The sequence below is a fragment of the Schistocerca nitens genome, chromosome 11 (assembly GCF_023898315.1).
Source record: "Schistocerca nitens isolate TAMUIC-IGC-003100 chromosome 11, iqSchNite1.1, whole genome shotgun sequence".
In the NCBI taxonomy this organism is placed as follows: Eukaryota; Metazoa; Arthropoda; class Insecta; order Orthoptera; family Acrididae; genus Schistocerca; species Schistocerca nitens.
In genome coordinates, this window is record NC_064624.1 from 139,819,355 (window position 1) to 139,842,331 (window position 22,977).

The window sequence follows — 22,977 nt, forward strand, 5'->3', positions numbered from 1 at the left end:
AGAGATTCGAGCGCGCACGGATGCTTTCCGGCAGTCGTTCTTCCCGCGAACCGTACGCGACTGGAACAGAAAAGGGAGGTAATGACAGTGGCAGGTAAAGTGCCCTCCGCCACACACCGTTGGTTGGCTTGCGGAGTATAAATGTAGATGTAGGTGTAGATGTACTACTGCACAGACATTCTGTCTCTCTGAAAATTTCATTTTCATACAATAAACATTTTGTGAAGCACAGCCAAGAAAGTGTTAAATATGTACAGAACTTTGACAAGAACCCACGTTCAGCTCAGCAATAATTCCACCATTGCAGTTAAATGTGGCACGTAGGCGTACAACTGCCACCCACTATAGGCACGCTTCTGCGGTACTCACCGCCTGTCGTTGTTGATGATGTCCATGTAGTCTGTGGAGCGAGCGTAGAAGCCGTCCGAGGTGAGGGCGCCCCAGAAGTTGGACCACGTCTTGTACGGCCGTACCAGCAGTGGAGCAGTCACTGTCCTGCAAGACAGACAAACCGTGTCTGTGCACTAATTCTCGACACAATGGTGCTCCCATTTTAATTCTACAACTGTACTTCATTATACTGGCAAGGATGATCTTGAAGATGAGCGACATAGCCCCTAGACCACATAGACTACACTAAAAAAAGATGAGCGATGTAGGACTGTGTGCGCCACTTTTCAGATTTGTCAACAAATTCCATTGTCGTCTTACATCTATCGCCTGTATAAAGGTACTCTGTCATGCTTTTATTACAACAAAAAACCACAGATGGTATCATTTTTCACAAACACAGATAGCAAACAAACACACACATCATCGTGTGTTACGTTCACGACCTCCTCTGTCACCGCACACTGCGCCTTACAATATCGTGCATAGTGGAAATACTATACAGTACTCAGAAACAGGAAAGGGTTAGCTGAAGACCTAGTTACCCCTAAGCTGAAAAACCTGAACTTTTTTTTCTCTGTTTGTCAAGTGGGGGGACACTAGGAATGTGCAAGACGATCCATTTGAGATGTCAGAAAAGTATGACTTTGTTAAAGTCCTCTGTGTGTGTGTGTGTGTGTGTTTGTGTGTGTGTGTGTGTGTGTGTGTGTGTGTGTGTCCGTGTCTATATATACACTACTGGCCTTTAAATTGCTACACCATGAAGATGACGTGCTACAGACGTGAAAATTAACTGACAGGAAGAGGATGCTGTGATATGCAAAAGATTAGCTTTTCAGAACATTCACACAAGGTTGGCGCAGGTGGTGACACATACAACGTGCTGACACAAGGAAAGTTTCCAACCGATTTCTCATACGCAAACAGCAGCTGACCGGCATTGCCAGGTGAAACATTGTTGTGATGCCTTGTGTAAGGAGAAGAAATGCGTACCATCACGTCTCCGACTTTGATAAAGGTCGGATTGTAGCCTATCGCGACTGCAGTTTACCATATCGGGACATTGCTGCTCGTGTTGGTCGAGATCCAATGACTGTTAGCAGAATATGGATCGGTGGGTTCAGGAGGGTAATATGGAACGCCGTGCTGGTCCCCAACGGCCTCGTATCACTAGCAGTCGAGATGACAGGCATCTTATCCGCACGGCTGTAACGGATCGTGCAGCCACGTCTTGATCCCCGAGTCAACAGATGGGGATGTTCGCAAGACAACAACCATCTGCACGAACAGTTCAACGACGTTTGCAGCAGTGTGGACTATCAGCTCGGAGACCGTGGCTGCGGTGACGCTGCATCACAGACAGGAGCGCCTGCGATGGTGTACTCGACGACGAACCTGGGTGCACGAATGTCAAAATGTCATTTTTCCTGATGAATCCAGGTTCTGTTTATAGCACCACCATGGTCGCATCCGCGTTTGGTGACATCGCGGTGAACACACACTGGAAGCGTGTATTTGTCATCGCCATACTGGCGTATCACCCGGCGTGATGGTATGGGGTGCCATCGGTTACACGTCTCGGTCATGTCTTGTTCGCATTGACGGCACTTTGAACAGTGGACGTCACATCTCAGATGTGTTACGACCCGTGGCTCTACCCTTCATTCGATTCCTGCGAAACCCTACATTTCAGCAGGATAATAGACGACCACATGTTGCAAGTCCTGTACGGGCCTTTCTGGATACAGAAAATGTTCGACTGCTGCTCTGGCCAGCACATTCTCCAGATTTCTCACCAATTGAAAACGTCTGGTCAATGGTGGCCAGAGGTGGTTGTTCTGGGTACTGATTTCTCAGGATCTATGCACCCAAATTGCGTGAAAATGTAATCACATGTCAGTTATAGTATAATATATTTGTCCAATGAATACCCATTTATCATATGCATTTCTTCTTGGTGTAGCAATTTTAATGGGCAGTAGCGTAACATACATTAAAGTGATGGGAGTTAACAGTTAGTGACCATGCTCCAGGAGGCAAGCCAACGGCTTGTAGTTCATAGTACAAACATCAGATGTGAGAAACACACTGTACGTAGCTGAGTGTACAAGGCAGCATGCTGAGTGTATCTCGACTGTTAAGTGAAAATGGTCGTTAAACCACAACAACAAATCAGGCTTAATGTGTCATATTTTGAGTGTCGTAGAGACCCAGCCAGCTTTCAGGCATCGGTATAACATTATCAGCTCATCTTTTTTGTGGCGGAGACTGTTCGTGGCACCAATTACCTTGAAATGATCGAGCAGTATGCGGTCCCTCAATTACAACAGAGTTTTAAAAGAGCTCACCGGTCGCTTTGTAGTGCTGTACACGGTGTGAAACTGGTACCACGAAGTTGTTTGACTCTGCACTGCCACTGTAATTTACAGCAGTGAAATGGTGAGTACGTAAGAGCTCGTCACACGGAATCAGCGCAGCAAAATACATTCATGTGGAGATACAACAATAGAAAGGTTTCTATAGTCTTTAGATGCGCCCATGACAACACCACAAACACGTTTGCCCTGTTTGTTCACATATCAATGGGCACTATCCACGACACACCTACCAGAAATGGTGTACCACCCACAGCCACATAATATGCTGTAAGAAAAACATCCTAAGTGACAGTGACTGGAGACTGTAACAAATATTAGGGTGGGTGGTAAAATATAGTCACACAGCAAATGCGGATTTCAGCCTCATAAGCTACACACTGGGTTACAGTAACTGAAACTTCCCGATCACTTTCCCTAGTGCAAGTGAGACAATCTGCTTACATTACCATCTTCTAAAGATTTCCTGTAGCCATCGTCCCGCTCAGTTTCTTCTCTATCGGTCGTGAGCTCCACCACTTGTGCCATAAAGAGTGCACAATAATGTGACAAGTAGGGAGGATTAAAAGCTAAGCACAATAACAATTTTGCCGACTAATTTCCTTCCATTTCATTAATCATTTTTGACAAAAAGATGTAACTGGATGGATAAAAAAATATAATCATGAAGGCAGCAAGAGAACGCACGTACACTATGCGATCAAAAGTATCCGGACACCTGGTTGAAAATGACTTACAAGTTCGTGGCACGCTCCATCGGTAATGCTGGAATTCAATATGATGTTGGCCCACCCTTAGCCTTGATGACACCTTCCGCTCTCGCAGGGATACATTCAGTCAGGTGCTGGAAGGTTTCTTGGGGAATGGCATCGCATTCTCCACGGAATGCTGCACTGAGGAGAGGTATCGATGTGGGTTGGTGAGGCCTGACACGAAGTCGGCATTCCAAAACATCCCAAAGGCGTTCTATAGGATTCAGGTCACGACTCTGTGCAGGCCTGTCAATTACAGCGATGTTATTGTCATGTAACCACTCCACTACAGGCCGTGAATTTGGAACAGGTGCTCGATCGTGTTGAAAGGTGCAATCGCCTTCCCGAATTGCTCTTCAACAGTGGGAAGCAAGAAGGTGCTTAAAACATTAATGTAGGCCTGTGCTGTGATAGTGCCACGCAAAACAAGAAGGGGTGCAAGCCCCCTCCATGAAAAACACGACTACACGATAACACCACCGCCTCCATATTTTACTGTTGGCTCTACACACACTGGCAGATGACGTTCACCGGGCATTCGCCATACCCACACCCTGGCGTCAGATCGCCACATTGTGTACCGTGATTCGTCACTCCACACAGCATTTTTCCACTGTTCAATCGTCCAATGTTTATGCTCCTTACACCAAGTGAGGCGTCATTTGGCATTTCCCAGCACGGTGTGTGGCTTATATGCAGCTGCTCGTCTGTGAAATCCAAGTTTTCTCACCTCCCACCTAACTGTTATAGTACTTGCAGTGGATCCTGATGGAGTTTGGAATTCCTGTGTGATAGTCTGGATAGATGCGTGCGTCTTCAACTGTCGGTGGTCTCTGTCAGTCAGCAGACGAGGTCAGCCTGTACGCTTTTGTGCTGTACGTGTCCCTTCACGTTTCCACTTCACTATCGCATTGGAAACATCGGACCTACGGATGTTTAGGAGTGTGGAAATCTTCCGTACAGACATATGACACAAGTGACACCCAGTCACCTGACCTCATTCGAAGTCCGTGATTTCCGCAGAGCTCCCCATTCTGCTCTGTCACAACGTCTGATGACTACTGAGGTCACTGATTCGGGTACCTGGCAGTAAGTGGCAGCACAATGCACCTAATATGAAAAACATATGTTTTTGGGGGTGTCCTGATACTTTTGATCACATAGTGTACTACAGTGAAGCTAGCATGCTTCCTTGAGGGATACCATTCCTCTATGTCCTCCATCGGCTCATCTTGTTTTGTAGAGTAACAAAGAAATGTCAGTTTTGTAGCAGACATCTCATAAACTGTGTTAGGTGGGAGTCTTCTGTGGTGGCATAGATCTTTGTTAACAGTTTCCTGTAATTGATGGTGTCATATGCGGCACTAAGATCAACAAAAGTGACACCGGTGATCTGCCCACGTTCATATCCATCACATTTGTACTGAAAATAGAAATTATAGTTTTGCATGTGATGTTTCTGTTTCTCGATATTGGATACAGCTGTATCAAGGTCAACATGACTTTACCTGCTGAAGCCTGGGTTTTAAATTTTTTCTTGACGAGTGAGTTGGTGTGCTTCCACTCCGTGCTTTGTCTTTTTGATTCTGGCTCATAATACTGAACCCAAGTTTCATCACAAGTTAAAATTTTGTTGAGGAAGTGCTCCTCTTCTCTTTCATAACATTCATTTAGCTCTGTGCACACTCTCAACCCTGTTTCCTTGTGTAGCCACGTCAACCCTTTTGTGACCCATCTTGCATATTTTTTGCAGTGCTTCGGTTTGTTACAGATAATGTTCTGAACTGTACCAGTACTAACGTGAACCTTATCAACTATCATTTCCACAGTCACACAGCGGTCGGCACGAATAATGTCGTCAATTCGACTTTCAAGTGAGGGAGTTGAAACTGCAATTGGTCAGTGAGAACGGTGTTCGTCAGTCACTGAGTCGTGACTATTTTTGAACTGCTCTACCCACTTGTAAAAATTTGCACGATTCGTACAACCTTCACCATAAGCTTGAGACATTCTACAGTTTATATTCACTGGTTTCTCGCCTTCAGCAAGTAAGCAACAAGTAACAGAATGTTTGTTCAACTAATTTGGACGTTTCAAGCAGACTCACCATCTTGAAATGTATTTTTGGGGTTATAAACAAAACAGCGTTGATAAATCAGCTGATCAGGGCTCATCCCAGTGATGCCAACTTGAAGCCATAAAAGTACCAAACTTACCCTACTAACAGTTTTTTTCCCAAACCAATTTGTCTCTTTAATTATTGAATGACCCTTGTAAATACTGAGAGTGGACACACTGAACAAGAAGACGTAACAGTCAAATATATCACACTTGAAGAAAGAAAAAGGGCAACATCTCTGTGAAGTTGATATTAAGTGCAAAATCAGCTCCAACTTGGGGTCTAAAAGTAGACTGCCTCCAAGTGGTACACCCCGGGCAATGCCGAAAGGCAGCTAAAAGTCTACTACTATTGTGGCGCTGTACTATGAGCGTGAACTCATCTCGCGGCTTAAAAGTGCAAATGGAAGCAAACAATAAAATGAATGGGTCTTCTCAAAACCCAATGACAAGAGACCTCGGCGCATCAGTCCGAGTACTACAAGTTAACATAGATGGTATAAGTAACACTAAATCTGATATCCTCTCGAGACTAACACGTGATAACAATATACATGTCATACTGGTCCAAGAAACACATGTAAACCACGAGGCAGATCTCATGAAAAGATACACCGTTGCTGGAGCTATTCACCATGAAAACTATGGATCTGCTACATACGTACGTAGTGACACTGATAACTGGGCTCCAATCAAAATAAGTTCTTCGGATAACATATTTTTAATAGAAACACTAGTAAGTAACCTCACAATAGTCAATGTACAGGGTGTTTCAAAAATGACCGGTATATTTGAAACGGCAATAAAAACTAAACGAGCAGCGATAGAAATACACCGTTTGTTGCAATATGTTTGGGACAACAGTACATTTTCAGGCGGACAAACTGTCGAAATTACAGTAGTTACAATTTTCAACAACAGATGGCGCTGCAAGTGATGTGAAAGATATAGAAGACAACGCAGTCTGTGGGTGCGCCATTCTGTACGTCGTCTTTCTGCTGTAAGCGTGTGCTGTTCACAACGTGCAAGTGTGCTGTAGACAACATGGTTTATTCCTTAGAACAGAGGATTTTTCTGGTGTTGGATGGAATTCCACCGCCTAGAACACAGTGTTGTTGCAACAAGACGAAGTTTTCAACGGAGGTTTAATGTAACCAAAGGACCGAAAAGCGATACAATAAAGGATCTGTTTGAAAAATTACAACGGACTGGGAACGTGACGGATGAACGTGCTGGAAAGGTAGGGCAACCGCGTACGGCAACCACAGAGGGCAACGCGCAGCTAGTGCAGCAGGTGATCCGACAGCGGCCTCGGGTTTCCGTTCGCCGTGTTGCAGCTGCGGTCCAAATCACGCCAACGTCCACGTATCGTCTCGTGCGCCAGAGTTTACACCTCTATCCATACAAAATTCAAACGCAGCAACCCCTCAGCGCCGCTACCATTGCTGCACGAGAGACATTCGCTAACGATATAGTGCACAGGATTGATGATGGCGACATGCATGTGGGCAGCATTCGGTTTACTGACGAAGCTTATTTTTACCTGGACGGCTTCGTCAATAAACAGAACTGGCGCATATGGGGAACCGAAAAGCCCCATGTTGCAGTCCCATCGTCCCTGCATCCTGAAAAAGTACTGGTCTGGGCCGCCATGTCTTCCAAAGGAATCATTGGCCCATTTTTCAGATCCAAAACGATTACTGCATCACGCTATCTGGACATTCTTCGTGAATTTGTGGCGGTACAAACTGCCTTGGACGACACTGCGAACACCTCGTGGTTTATGCAAGATGGTGCCCGGCCACATCGCACGGCCGACATCTTTAATTTCCTGAATGAATATTTCGATGATCGTGTGATTGCTTTGGGCTATCCGAAACATACAGGAGGCGGCGTGGATTGGCCTCCCTATTCGCCAGACATGAACCCCTGTGACTTCTTTCTGTGGGGACACTTGAAAGACCAGGTGTACCGCCAGAATCCAGAAACAATTGAACAGCTGAAGCAGTACATCTCATCTGCATGTGAAGCCATTCCGCCAGACACGTTGTCAAAGGTTTCGGGTAATTTCATTCAGAGACTACGCCATATTATTGCTACGCATGGTGGATATGTGGAAAATATCGTACTATAGAGTTTCCCAGACCGCAGCGCCATCTGTTGTTGAAAATTGTAACTACTGTAATTTCGAAAGTTTGTCTGCCTGAAAATGTACTGTTGTCCCAAGCATATTGCAACAAACGGTGTATTTCTATCGCTGCTCGTTTAGTTTTTATTGCCGTTTCAAATATACCGGTCATTTTTGAAACACCCTGTATATAAGCCTCCTAACATCCAATGGCCAAAAGAAGCACTCCCTGGAACAAAATACCCTACCCTCTTAATGGGCGATTTCAACAGCCACCACAGTTTATGGGGCTATAGTGAAAACGATGATAATGGTCAAGCCCTACTTGAGTGGGCAGATATTGAAGACCTGCAACTAATATATGATGCTACAGACAGACACACCTTCTGGTCAGCTACATGGCAACGCGGTTTCAACCCAGATCTGCGCTTTGTTAGTAGAGACCACAAGGGTAAAGGTTACCCATCAAGCAGGAAAGTATTAACTAACTTCCCACACAGCCAGCATAGACTTGTCATTGTCCACATTGGAATGCAAGTCCCTCTTATAAAATCAGCTCGAAAACCGAGATGGAATTTTGAAAAGGCTGATTGGGAGTCATTCGCAAAACGTGCCGCTGCCACTGTACGGTGGATCAAGCCAATCATTAACAACTATTAACGATTTAGTAAAGCTCTTATTGCATCAGCTAAGAAAACTATACCACGCGGTTTCAGGAAAGAATATACACCTGCCTGGAACGAAACAAATAAACGCCTCTATAACGAGTTCAAAGAATCATGAGACAGGGAAGTGGCAGAGGTACTTATCGAGTCACTTGACAGCGCCCGCAGAGAAAAGTGGAATAAAACCGTGGAAGGTATACACTTTAGAAAGTCCAGTCGGAAAGTGTGGGCCCTACTCAGGAAACTAGGATCTGGTGCATACAATCCCTGTGAAAGAGCAACAACCACTCCCAATGCAATTGCAGGCCGTATAGCCAATATGTCCAGGGCACCTCTTGACAAAGAAACCGCCAGAAACATTAAGAAACTAATTAAAACACGGTGGAGACAAGCTACTGAAAGATCACATCCTGCAGCACTTTTCACAGTGGAAGAACTGAAAACGGCTATCTCGAACATCAAAACTAGGAAGGCAGCTGGGCCAGATGCATTATACCCAGAATTTATTAAGTACAGTGGGAAAAATGTTATCAACTGGCTTGTGAACTTCTATAATAACATCCTTGAAGAAGGCCGAGTGCCTAAGATATTCAAAATATCTAAAGTATTGCCAATATTAAAACCTGGGAAAACACCAGACAAGCCTGAACATTTTAGACCAATCTCTCTCTCCTGAGCACCTGCTTCAAACTCTTGGAGAGACTCTTGCATAATTGTATTGGGATGACCTCAAATGATAGAATCCCCATCGAGCAGGCTGGTTTTCGGCCATAACATAACTGTTGCAACCAAGTGCTGGCTTTAACAACACATATCGAGAACGGTTATGAACGGAAACTTACAACAGCTGTTGCATTTGTAGATTTAACTGCTGCATACAATACTGTGTGGAGGTGTGGTCTTCTTAGCAAGATACTTGAGATTATCCCTTGCCAGACCTTGTACAAATTACTAAGTTATATGCTCAACAATAGAACCCTTGAAGTTCATCTAGAAGGAAAGAAGAGTCAAACCATTGTTTCAAACAACGGCTTACCACAAGGTTCTGTGTTGGGACCATTACTTTTCAATGTGTACATAAGCGACATACCAGCAACAAATGCGCGGAAGTTCTGTTATGCAGATGACGTGGCCATGGCTGTGCAACATGAAAGTTTGGAACAGTGTGAAAACTCCTTTAACCAAGACCTCGGAGTAATGGGTAAATATTTCAGATCTTGAAGATTAATTCCTAACCCAATAAAGTCAGAAGTTACAGTGTTTTATTTAAACAACCAACAGGCAACCCAATCCCTTGACATTACCTTTGCTGGTAGAAAATTAAAGCATAACCCAAACCCAAAATATCTTGGTATTAAACTGGATAGATCGCTTACATTCAAACCACACCTAATAGATACTGCTGCTAAGATACGTACAAGAAATAATATTATTCGAAAGCTCGCCAATACTAGCTGGGGAGCCGATGTACATACTCTGAAGGTTTCTTCTGTAGCGCTGGTATACTCTGTTGCGGAATATTGCAGCCCTGTTTGGCTTAACAGCAGACACACGTCTAAAGTGGATACTCAACTAAACAATACCATGAGAACCATAACTGGGACCATTAAATCCACCCCACTACCTTGGCTTCGATGAATACACTAAGCAGATTCAGAAGGATGTAGGTTGCAGTAGGTACTGGGAGATGAAGAAGCTTGCACAGGATAGATTAGCATGGAGAGCTGCATCAAACCAGTCTCAGGACTGAAGACCACAACAACAACAACCTTGGCTTCCTGTTCTCTGCAGTATAGCTCCACCACATCTTAGGCGGCAAACCGCCTTAGTTAACGAATGGCATAAAATCTCCTCCAATACTAACCTTCCATCAGGACATTGCCCCAAATCTTTCCCGACTAAGATCTAGGAGACCACCGTGGAGAACAGCTCAAAACCTTACGGCTACGTCTTACGATGCTATGGATTCATGGAAAAATGAATGGTCTCAGACTGGACTATCGAAGAACTGCAATGAAATATCACCTGGTGGAAACCTACCTGGTACAGACCTGCCAAGAAGAACTTGGGTTATACTCAATAGATTCAGAACTGGTCGTGGCAGAAGTGGCAAGATGCTCTGTAGATGGGGCATACGAGATTCACCACAGTGCGATTGTGGACATCCAGAGCAAACGATCCAGCACATCATTCAGGAATGCCCGAAACGTGCGTTTAAAGGATCCATTCAAGAACTTTATGCAGCCTCCCCTGCAGCCATCGAGTGGATGGAAAACCTAAACATAGAACTTTAAAGAGACTCTATAGATTCCATATATGTGATTGCTGAATGACCTTACAGCAACAATTTCTATATGATAATTTTGTCTTATCTACGACAAGATACCTTATTGTAACAACCTGTGTATGCCTACTTTATCCTTAATTGAATGTTCATAAGACGAGACATTATTTATGTGTTATAATGTATGTTGATTTTATCTTTATCTGTCTGTATGTATTTAAACATGAAACCATTTGTACTTGAAAACCACATACGCTAAATAAATAAGCTCCAGCTTCAATACAGTTCCTCTGACAAAGAAAAATGATTGTGATCACGAAGTTGAAATTCAAAAACTCCAGATGACAATTGTTGCGGATGGCTTTGCAGAAAGCTTTGTTTCAGAGATCACTGCCGGAGAATGTAAAAAATAGCTAACTGTTGCTATAGTGCAACAGGGAAATGATAGAGTTGGGTTGAGCTGTGAGCCAACATAGTTTTGGAAAGTATTTCATTTCACGCATATAAAATGAACACCAATGATAAGAAAACTCAGAGCAGTAACAAATTTGACTTATTGCCTGTAGATTTAAACATTAATTGATTTAGGGTGCACTCCCCCCCCCCCCCTCCCCCCTTCCTGTACACATCCGAAACAATTTAGTTGGAACACATTTAATCTTAATAGTCATCAGCTCACAGGCAATTAGTTAGGTATAATAATTTGTGCCAGGTGTTGCACCACAAAATTAATTATGTATTAATATGGAAGATCACTGAGAACAAATATTGGACTTAAACAAATTTAAATCTGGGTTTCATTAATTACCATTAAGAATGAATTAAAACTGTAACACCAGTGTAATCAACAAAACTGTTAATACCTACGGAGCTTTTGCTTCAGTTAATTCATGCTGTATGCGGTTCGTCATAAGAATAAATCTCATGTAAACGTTACACTATGTATTTGTACCACTCTATCTACATTATTCCGTGATTTATTCAGTTTTCAAATTTATACTGACTTTTTGATCACCCGGTATATAAATCGTACCTGGAGTATTCTTCATCTGACAATGCCATTCTGTAAAATTGCATTGTTGTAAGCAAACAAACCGGAAAATGGTGGGAAAAGGCAGAGGTGCCACAAATCTACGATGTGTGTTAAGTACAATGGTGTTCAAATCAAATGATTTAAAGAGCATAAACCACTATCACCACGTTTCCATGTGTATACATGTTGTCATGTCCAGGTTTTCAAAATAAAAGTAATTGGCAACACGTTAAAGTCAGGATTGTAGGTTTTATTCATGCACAGAATTTAACTGTAGTCAACATGAACATTCAAGTACAGTAGTTCCATTGCCACAGAAGAGAGGCATCTGAGGTTAAAAAGTAATTTGCTAAATGATTTGTTAATGCAATTGCTCATGAATTAGCACAAATTGAAATGTTATGATTTGCTTGAAATACTGCAGCATCATTAGCAGGTTCATGATTTCTTGCAAATGTGTTAATCCATATTCTACACCTTCACATTTGCAAACGTAATTGTGGAGAACACAAACAGCTCTGATAACATCTGTTTGTTGCAGATCCTCTGCTGCTACAAACAGCCTGCAGTTTATGTTTCTGTGAATGTATGGATGAACCCAGAATTTCTTTCTTTTTTTCATTCGTAAGTAATAACAACAGACGGCCAAATCTTCTTCTGAGCCCGAATCTGTATTCAATGTGTCCTGTGTAATCAAAAGATGCTCAGGTACAACAAACAATACTACTCCTCCTCCACGCTCATAAACGGCAGTTTCTCACTGCAGAGCTGCACCATATGTGGAACTGCATTGCAACCCAGTCTGCAACCAGACATTGCCGACCTGTCACGTTGCTTTTCAGTTGCTGTGTGTGCGGACAGCCTAAATGTATTCGCAGTTGCAAATATGGACAACGGTCAGCTATATAACAGAATGATGCCAATGAAAATTTCCACCGGACGCGTACTCAAAGCCAGATTTCCAGGATATTGTGACGGGTCACCTTCCATTGGCTATGTGGGCACGACTCACAGCCATACCTGAAATCCCGTGTGTCGTCAGCTGTGTGCCTACAACTTGTACTTGTACGTCCATTATGTGTATTCCAGTACAGGGGAGACATTTTACTCGAAAGACACTTGCTTAGTGTCAGCAGGCAGGGAAGGGATAAGGGATCACAGCGTACGAGAGAGGTGCATTGTCTGGCACAGTGTGCAGTCACTAGACAGCCAACAGGTATATATATATATATATATCACCCTGTTGGTAATGAGGATCACCCTGTGGCTAAACATGCCTCGGTGCACGGCCAGCACATCTTGGCGCAGTGTTACACCGTCCGGGTTATCTGGATACTTCCCACTAACACCAACCTATCCGAACTCCGGAGATGGGAACTTGCTCTTCAATATATCCTCTCTTCCCGTTATCCACCAGGCCTCAATCTCCGCTAATTTCAAGTTGCCGCCACTCATACCTCACCTGTCATTCAACTACATCTTTGCCTCTGCACTTCTGCCTCGACTGACATCTCTGCCCAAACTCTTTGTCTTTAAATATGTCTGCTTGTGTCTGTATATGTGTGGATGGATGTGTGTGTGTGTGCGAGTGTATACCCGTCCTTTTTTCCCCCTAAGGTAAGTATTTCCGCTCCCGGGATTGGAATGACTCCTTACCCTCTCCCTTAAAACCCACATCCTTTCGTCTTTCCCTCTCCTTCCCTCTTTCCTGATGAGGCAACAGTTTGTTGCGAAAGCTTGAATTTTGTGTGTATGTTTGTGTTTGTGTGTCTATCGACGTGCCAGCGCTTTCGTTTGGTATATATAAAACAAAGATGACGTGACTTACCAAACAAAAGCGCTGGCAGGTCGATAGACACACAAACAAACACAAACATACACACAAAATTCAAGCTTTCACAACCAACGGTTGCTTCATCAGGAAGGAGGGAAGGAGAGGGAAAGACGAAAGGGATTGGAATGACTCCTACCAGCACTTCTGTTTTTTTATATATATTGGAATGACTCCTTACCCTCTCCCTTAAAACCCACATCCTTTCTTCTTTCCCTCTCCTTCCCTCTTTCCTGATGAGGCAACAGTTTGTTGCGAAAGCTTGAATTTTGTGTGTATGTTTGTGTTTGTTTGTGTGTCTATCAACATACCAACAGTTTCATTTGGTAAGTTACATCATCTTTGTTTTTATATATATATATTTTGGCCACAACATCTTGGTAGATGATTGTTGCAGTGTCTGTGTGTTTACGGGTTGCATTTTTTCATATGACTTGTCAAGCCAATGGCAGCACGGCATCTCTTGCCGCAATTGTCACAAGTGTATCTGGCTGCTGAGGCAGGAGCAGTGGTAGCATTGCGAAGCTTTCTCTGCCTTAATCTGTCTAACAAGCCTTCGTCGTGCTTCGGCATTGCAGATGATATATCGCCACTCTGGTCTCGTGCTAGCCCGTGCCTCCCATCTGTTTGTGTCGATTCCAAAGCTCTCCATATCTCGTTTACAGGAGTCCTTGAACCTCAATACAGGACATCCTACAGGTCTTTTGGCTATAGAGATCTCTCCAAGCATCGCCTCACGTGGTAATCTGTCAGGATCCATGCGGTGCGCTGGGAGTATTGGAGGTGGGGAGAGGGGAGCGAAAGTGGGGAGCAAAAATGGAGAGAAGCAGGGAATGGTGCATGCACTGGCCACACAAAGAGGGTGGAAGCCAAGAATAAGAAAGAGGTGATAGGACGGAGGGGGTGGAAAATGTTGGCCGAAGTGTGTGGGGACAGTAGGTAACCGTAGCTTGACGGGATACTTTTAGGAGCAGAGAATGTCACTTGGGAGAGGAGAATAAGGAAGATACGATAGGGCAGAGGGGCAGGAAACTGTTGGGCAGAGGGTGTGGAGACAGTGAGTAACCATAGGTTGACACAGGGATACTTTTGGGAGCAGAGAATGTATTGTAAAGATAACTCCCATCTGCACAGTTCAGAAAAGCTGACGGTGGAGGGGAGGATCCAGATGGCTCGGGTAATGAAACAGCCACTGAAATCGAGTGTGTTATGTTTGGCTGAATGTTATGCCACAGGGTGGTCTACTCTGCTCTCGGCCACAGCTTAGCAGTGGTCGTTCATCCCGGTGGACAGCTGGTTGGTAATTGTACCGATACAAAAAAACTGCGCAATGATTGCAACAGCACCAGTGTACGACATAGCTGTTTTTACGTGTGGCCCAGCCTCTGATGGGTAGGATAAGCCTACAACACGCCTGGAATAGGAAGTACTGGGTGGGTGGATTGGGCAGGTATCGCACCTGGGTCTTCCACAGGGTATGATACCTGTTCAAGGCACAAATTTTAATTCATTTATTCACCTTCCATCCTTATCGTAGATAAAGATGAGACTTAAAGGTCTTGAGGAAAGTTTAATTATAAGATCACCTGAGGTACAGGATTTCTCCACTACATCCAGTTCTTGGGTGCTGGTCCAATGCCGGAGAGCCCCTGCAATAGTCTACATCTACATCTACATCTTCATCTACATGGTTACTCTCCAATTCACACGTAAGTACCTGGCAGAGGGTTTATCGAACCATTTTCATACTACTTCTCTACCATTCCACTCTCGAATGGCCTGTCGGAAAAAGGAACACCTAAATCTTTGCCTTTCGTGGGCAAGTGCTCTACCAACTGAGCTACCCAAGCACAACTCACGCCCCAACCTCAAAGCTTTAATTCTGCCAGTACCTCGTCTCCTACCTTCCAAACTTTGCAGAAGCTCTCCTGCATACCTTGCAGAACTAACCCTCCTGGAAGAAAGAATATAGCAGCGACATGGCTTAGCCACAGCCTAGTGGATGTTCCCAGAGTGAAATTTTCACTCTGCAGAGGAGTGTGCGTTGATATGAAACTTCCTGGCAGATTAAAACTGTGTGCCAGGCCGAGACTCGAACTCGGAACCTTTGTCTTTCGCGGGCAACTGCTCTACCAAGTGCAGGAGAGCTTCTGCTAAGTTTGGCAGGTAGAAGACGAGGTACTGGTGGAATTAAAGCCGTGAGGACCGGGCGTGAGTTGTGCTTGGGTAGCTCAGTTGGTAGACCACTTGCCTGTGAATGGCAAAGGTCGTGATTTCGAGTCTTGGCCCAGCACACAGTTTTAATCTGCCAGGAAGTTTCATATCAGCGCACACTCCACTGTAGAGTGAAAATTTCATTCTGGAAACATCCCTTAGGCTGTGGCTAAGCCATGTCTCCACTATATCCTTTCTTACAGGAGTGCTAGTTCTGCAAGGTTCGCAGGAGAGCTTCTGTAAAGTTTGGAAGGTAGGAGACGAGGTACTGGCAGAAGTAAAGCTGTGAGGACTGGGCGTGAGTCATGCTTGGGTAGCTCAGTTGGTAGAGCACTTGCCCAGAAAGGCAAAGGTCCCGAGTTCGAGTCTCGGTCTGGCACACAGTTCTGATCTGCCAGGAAGTTTCTTATCAGCGCACACTCCACTGCAGAGTGAAAATCTCATTCTGGAAACATCCCCCAGGCTGTGGGTAAGCCATGTCTCCGCAATATCCTTTCTTTCGGGAGTGCTATCCTGCAAGGTTCTCAGGAGAGCTCTAGATCATTTTGTAATTGGAATTGATTGTCTGATGATTTTACTATATGGTAAATTACAGCATCATCTGCAAACAATCTAAGAGGGCTGCTCAGATTATCACCTAGATCATTTATATAAATCAGGAACAACAGAGGGCCTATGACACTACCTTGTGGAATGCCAGATATCACTTCTGTTTGACTCTACAATTTACTGTCTATCACCACAAACTGTGACCTGTCTGAGAGACAATCACGAATCCACTCACACAACTGAGACAAAACTCCATATGCACACAATTTGATTAATAGTCACTTGTGAGGAACGGTATCAAAAGCCTTCTGGAAATCTAGGAATATGGAATTGATCTGAGATCCCATGTCGAGAGCACTCATTACTTGCACAAGAACGATATTTTCTAAATCTGTCTTGGTTATGTATCAATAAATCATTTTCTTCAAGGTGATTCATAATGTTCGAGTGCAGTATATGCTCCAAAATCCTACTGCAAATTGAGGTCAGTGATATGGGTCTGCCATTCAACGGGTTACTCTTATTTCCTTTCTTCAATATTGGTGTGACCTGTGTTACTTTCCAGTCTTTAGGAACAGTGACGATTTAGTAGGACAATAAGCTGAAGACCTGAATTGAAGTTTGTGTTGAGGAGGGCACTGCACTCAGGTAACAACAGTGCTGTGCAGGTGTAACGGTCAGAATTCCTGTGTAGTAAGCAAGGACACCCAGGTTCAAGTTCTGGCCGTGGTTGTTGTTGTAGTTGTAGTCTTCAGTCCTGAGACTGGTTTGATGCAGCTCTCCATGCTACTCTATCCTGTGCAAGCTTCTTCATCTCCCAGTACCTACTGCAACCTACATCCTTCTGAATCTGCTTAGTGTATTCATCTCTTGGTCTCCCTCTACGATGTTTACCCTCCACGCTGCCCTCCAATACTAAATTGGTGATCCCTTGATGCCCCAGAACATGTCCTACCAACCGATCCCTTCTTCTGGTCAAGTTGTGCCACAAACTCCTCTTCTCCCCAATGCTACTCAATACCTCCTCATTAGTTAAGTGATCTACCCATCTAATCTTCAGCATTCTTCTGTAGCACCACATTTCGAATGCTTCTATTCTCTTCTTATCCAAACTATTTATCGTCCATGTTTCACTTCCATACATGGCTACACTCCATACAAATACTTTCAGAAACGACTTCCTGACACTTAAATCTATACTCGATGTTAACAAATTTCTCTTCTTCAGAAACACTTTCCTTGCCATTGCCAGTCTACATTTTATATCCTCTCTACTTCGACCATCATCAGTTATTTTGCTCCCGAAATAGCAAAACTCCTTTACTACTTTAAGTGTCTCACTTCCTAATCTAATACCCTCAACATCACCCGACTTAATTCGACTACATTCCATTATCCTCGTTTTGCTTTTGTTGATGTTCATCTTATATCCTCCCTTCAAGACACCTTCCATTCCGTTCAACTGCTCTTCCAAGTCCTTTGTTGTCTCTGACAGAATTACAATGTCATCGGCGAACCTCAAAGTTTTTATTTCTTCTCCATGGATTTTAATACCTACTCCGAATTTTTCTTTTGTTTCCTTTACTGCTTGCTCAATATACAGATTGAATAGCATCGGGGAGAGGCTACAACCCTGTCTTACTCCCTTTTCAACCACTGCTTCCCTTTCATGTCCCTCGACTCTTATAACTGGCCGTGGTACTAATTTTAATTCCTTTATTCAGCTTCCGTCATTATCACAGATAAAGATGAGATTTTGTCTCAAAGACAATTTAATTATAAGATCTAATGGACTAGGATGTTACGGGGTTGAGTGGGTGACAGAACACCTCTTCAGCGGGGTGGGACGCATCTCGATTAGAATGTCCCTCATTTCAGGGCAAGACAGGTGATCAAAGCTGTAACAAAGGATGTGGCTCAGTTGTTCCAGTGTGGGGTGGTAGTGGGTGGCAAAGGGGTTACTCCTTTGTAGCTGGCTTTTGGAGGTGGTGGGAGGATTGGGGAGCTTAAGGGGAAGTGGCACGGGAGATCTGTTTGCGGACTAGGTCTGGAGGATAGTCCCTGTCTGTTAAGGCCTCAGTGAGAGCCTCAGCATACTGAGCGAGGGAGTCTTTGTCACAGCAGATACGCCATCCCCGAGTGGCCAGGCTGTACGCAACAGTTTTTTGGGTGTGCAGATGGAGCCATCATAGAGAAGGAGGTCAACATGAAGAGGGTGGTTTGCTGGGTTGAGGAGGACCAGGTGAAGCAGATGGAAGACAGAGTGTTGAAGTTATGAAGGAATAAGGATAGGGTGACGATCAGTTTGGCTTTAGGAAAAGTAAAGGGACGAGAGAGGCAATTCTGACGTTACGGCTAGTAATGGAAGCAAGGCTAAAGAAAAATCGAGACACTTTCATAGGATTTGTCGACCTGGAAAAAGCGTTCGACAATATAAAATGGTGCAAGCTGTTCGAGATTCTGAAAAAGTAGGGGTAAGCTATAGGGAGAGACGGGTCATATACAATATGTACAACAACCAAGAGGGAATAATAAGAGTGGACGATCAAGAACCAAGTGCTCGTATTAAGAAGGGTGTAAGACAAGGCTGTAGCCTTTCGCCCCTACTCTTCGATCTGTACATCGAGGAAGCAATGATGGAAATAAAAGAAAGCTTCAGGAGTGGAACTAAAATACAAGGTGAAAGGATATCAATGATACGATTCGCTGATGACATTGCTATCCTGAGTGAAAGTGAAGAAGAATTAAATGATCAGCTGAATGGAATGAACAGTCTAATGAGTACACAGTATGGTTTGAGAGTAAATCATAGAAAGACGAAGGTAATGAAAAGTAGTAGAAATGAGAACAGCGAGAAACTTAACATCAGGATTGATGGTCACCAAGTCAATGAAGTTAAGGAATTCTGCTACCTAGGCAGTAAAATAACCAATGACGGATGGAGCAAGGAGGACATCAAAAGCAGACTCGCTATGGCAAAAAAGGCATTTCTGGCCAAGAGAAGTCTACTAATATCAAATACCGGCCTTAATTTGAGGAAGAAATTTCTGAGGATGTACGTCTGGAGTACAGCATTGTATGGTAGTGAAACATGGACTGTGGGAAAACCGGAACAGAAGAGAATCGAAGCATTTGAGATGTGGTGCAATAGACGAATGTTGAGAATTAGGTGGACTAATATGATAAGGAATGAGGAGGTTCTACGCAGAATCGGAGAGGAAAGGAATATGTGGAAAACACTGATAAGGAGAAGGGACAGGATGATAGGACATCTGCTAAGACATGAGGGAATGACTTCCATGGTACTAGAGGGAGCTGTAGAGGGCAAAAACTGTAGAGGAAGACAGAGATTGGAATACGTCAAGCAAATAATTGAGAACGTAGGTTGCAAAGGTTAGCACAGGAAAGGAATTCGTGGTGGGTCGCATCAAACCAATCAGTGGACTGAGGGGGGGGAGGGGAACAGGATAGGGTGTCTTTCTTCTGACTGTAGATCATGAAGATATCGTGAACTATTACATGGTTATGTTATGTTAACCGGGGACCTAGAAACGACGGAGAGGCTCCGTCTCTGCAGCAGCCACGCAGTGGTCCACAACCGCACAACGACTACTGCAGACCACTTCACCCCTCTGCCGCCCCACACCGACACCAGGGTTATTGTGCGGTTTGGCCCCCGGTGGACCCCCGCCCCCTCCCCGCAGAGTGCGTCTCACACCAGACGAGTGTAACCCCTATGTTTGCGTGATAATGTAATGGTGGTGTACGCATACGTGGAGAACTTGTTTGTGCAGCAATCACCGACATAGTGTAGCTGAGGTGGAATAAGGGGAACCAGACCGCATTCGCGGAGGCAGATGGAAAACCATCTAAAAACCATCCACAGACTGGCCGGCTCACTGGACCTCGACACATATCCACCGAGTGGATTCGTGCCGGGGACCGGCACTCCTTCCCGCCCGGAAAGCCGTGCATTAGACCACACGGCCAACCGGGCGGGCATTAGATGGTTACTTACGAAAGGCTCCTCCAGTCATAATTTACAATATCATTGCATACACAAGAGAACACCTTGTCACAGTTACAGATCTGACATATTAAAATGAGAATCGGATCGACTCAGGTTCAGCAGCAAAAAGTAACTGTACAAACATTCTCTGCATAAAAAACTTTCCACTACCACGAAATTGTTCGAGTTAAAGTCAGGCTCCAAGTAGACACATATCCAGTAATCTTAAATGTTACATAAAAAAAACTTTCAATTAACCAAAAGAGTTCACAGTTAATTGGCCTTTTATAAAATAGTCCAACTATGAAAGACATCCAGACAGTATAGTAATCCCAGATTCGAGAGCCCATAGATGCCATGTCGTATCTGTCAAACCATCGTCTTTCCGTGCCGAGAAACGCCCCATTTTTGAGAGCACACTCCCATAGGCGAGCTCTATCAGTGCCGCAGCAAAACTGTACTCGGCAGCATACCCCACTGCCACAGGCCTCAGAGTCGCATTTAAACCACCTCGGGTGTGTGATGTCTCGTGATGGCACTTTTACTCTCCCAGCAAAAACAATATTTAATTTCTATTTGTTCGCATCATAGTTTGATTCTACAGAACTTCTAACCTAAAAAACATTTCTCTCACAGAGATTGTGTGCATTTAACAAAAACCTATTTATAGATACATAGCCTTTTGCAACTGGTGTCAATTTCATTAAAATTCTTCCAGTTGTCCATCTTATAAAATACATAAAATACTCAAATAACACAATGTTTTGGCTATGTTGAAGTGACCTCCTTCAGGCAAAGACTAATTAGCTGATGAGTGGGCGCATCAATACATCACTATTCTAATCATCTCACTAGACCAGGTGTCGGCAAATAGCGGCCCGCAGACTGTATGCATCTGCTAACGGTTTTTGTACTACCTGCTGAAATGGAAAGTTAACTAATGCATGACATCATTTTAAAAGTTGTCGCCCTCCATCAACATCTGCTTCCACAAAGTGGCCCCCAAGTCAGTTTACTATTGTCCACCGCTGCACTAGAGCATCAAATACAAATTTATCAGATTTTATTGGAGCTAAAATAAGATTTGTGGAAGATACACGAGACGGAAGGTTTATGTGGCAGACTATTCGCAAAATGCATGACTCGCTGGCAACAAATAGCCTGCTACAAATCAGTGACAAGTTTTTGAAGGCTGTTAGTTGTGGAGAAATGACACCAGTTGTGTATGCACTGTTTGTTTAATTCAGTTGGTCTCTGCAGTATCCAGAAAGGTCACTGTTCTGCAGTCACACGTCGTGCCGGGATTACTGGCACCCAGGACGTCAGTAGCCCGAATCTGCCTTCAATGTTGATACTATCGGGCTGCTGCAAAGGTTTGACTGCCCCTCTCATTTTACATGTGCACATCCACAGTTGTGTTGCAAATATTCTTGAAACTTGATCTGCTAGTGCTGATCTGTTCTGCTGCCACAACTGAACACACTGTCCCTGTTCTGCTATGTTGGTAATAAAGTCCGTGCAGGCTATGATGGCCAGAGTAAAGTGATCAAATTTCATCCGAAGCACTCCGTCATCAGGCCACGAGTGGCCTACCGGGACCATCCGACCGCCGTGTCATCCTCGATGGAGGATGCGGATAGGAGGGGTGTGGGGTCAGCACACCGCTCTCCCGGCCATTGTGATGGTATTCTTGACCGAAGCCGCTACTGTTCGGTCGAGTAGCTCCTCAACTGGCATCGCGAGGCGAGTGCACCCCGAAAAATGGCAACAGCGCATGGCAGCTGGATGGTCACACATCCAAGTGCCGACCACACCCGACAGCGCTTAACTTCGGTGACCTCACGGGAACCGGTGTATCCACTGCGACAAGGCCGTTGCCCTCATCTGAGGCACTAGGCGAGTTAATTTGCCGCTTTCAGCCAGTTGGCAAAGTGCTGCTATGACAGAATAGAGATGTAAACCCTGCAATCTCTCTCAATTGATTTTACAGAAAAAAAAGAAAAAAAATTAATTGGGTTGCTTATAGCTTTAGACGTCAGCTTCATAACGACAGCCCATTAATGGTATTAGTTACTGTGGTATTTGCCTTTATTTTAGACAGTATGTGAAATTCGAGAAAGTCTGCCATAAAAGATAGGGTCACTATGATCTGTCATTTGGTGCATATTACATAATATGTTGCCACATATGAAATATAGCTAATATACTGAATTTTTCTTTAGATTTGAGTGGAGGTCTCTATCTGCCACCAATCTTGAGAATATCGCTCATATGCAGCACATTCATTTGTAACTATGTACGCCAGTGATGAAGCCAGAAAGAAATATCCATAACATTCATCATCACAAGCAGTCTGGGATATCAAAACAAGATTTTGGCAAATGACAATATGCAAAGAGGAGATTGTTTTGCCATACAGTTACTGTGTGAAACTTTATTATCTACTGTGTTATTCCACTAACTACAGACTTTTCTGATTACAGAATGCAATTTTTAAAGGCCACCAATAGCTGGTGAAATGAGAAATGCTGTGTGTTCTGGAAAAATATAAGTGAAGATATTAAACATTTATTTTTCCACCGATGATGTGCTTTTTCATAAGTTATTGACTTTACTTGTTCCTCACTTA

The 22,977-nt window shown here is 44.0% G+C and overlaps 1 protein-coding gene across 1 annotated transcript in view; it reads right to left on the bottom strand.

Moving 5' to 3' along the window:
- The window catches only part of LOC126213518 (procollagen-lysine,2-oxoglutarate 5-dioxygenase), a 516,340-nt gene that overhangs the window by 230,273 nt on the left and 263,090 nt on the right, over positions 1-22,977 (bottom strand). Inside the window, exon 10 of the mRNA XM_049941348.1 lies at positions 370-495. Coding sequence (XP_049797305.1) covers positions 370-495 — 126 coding nt within the window. The remainder of the gene's footprint in view (positions 1-369; positions 496-22,977) is intronic.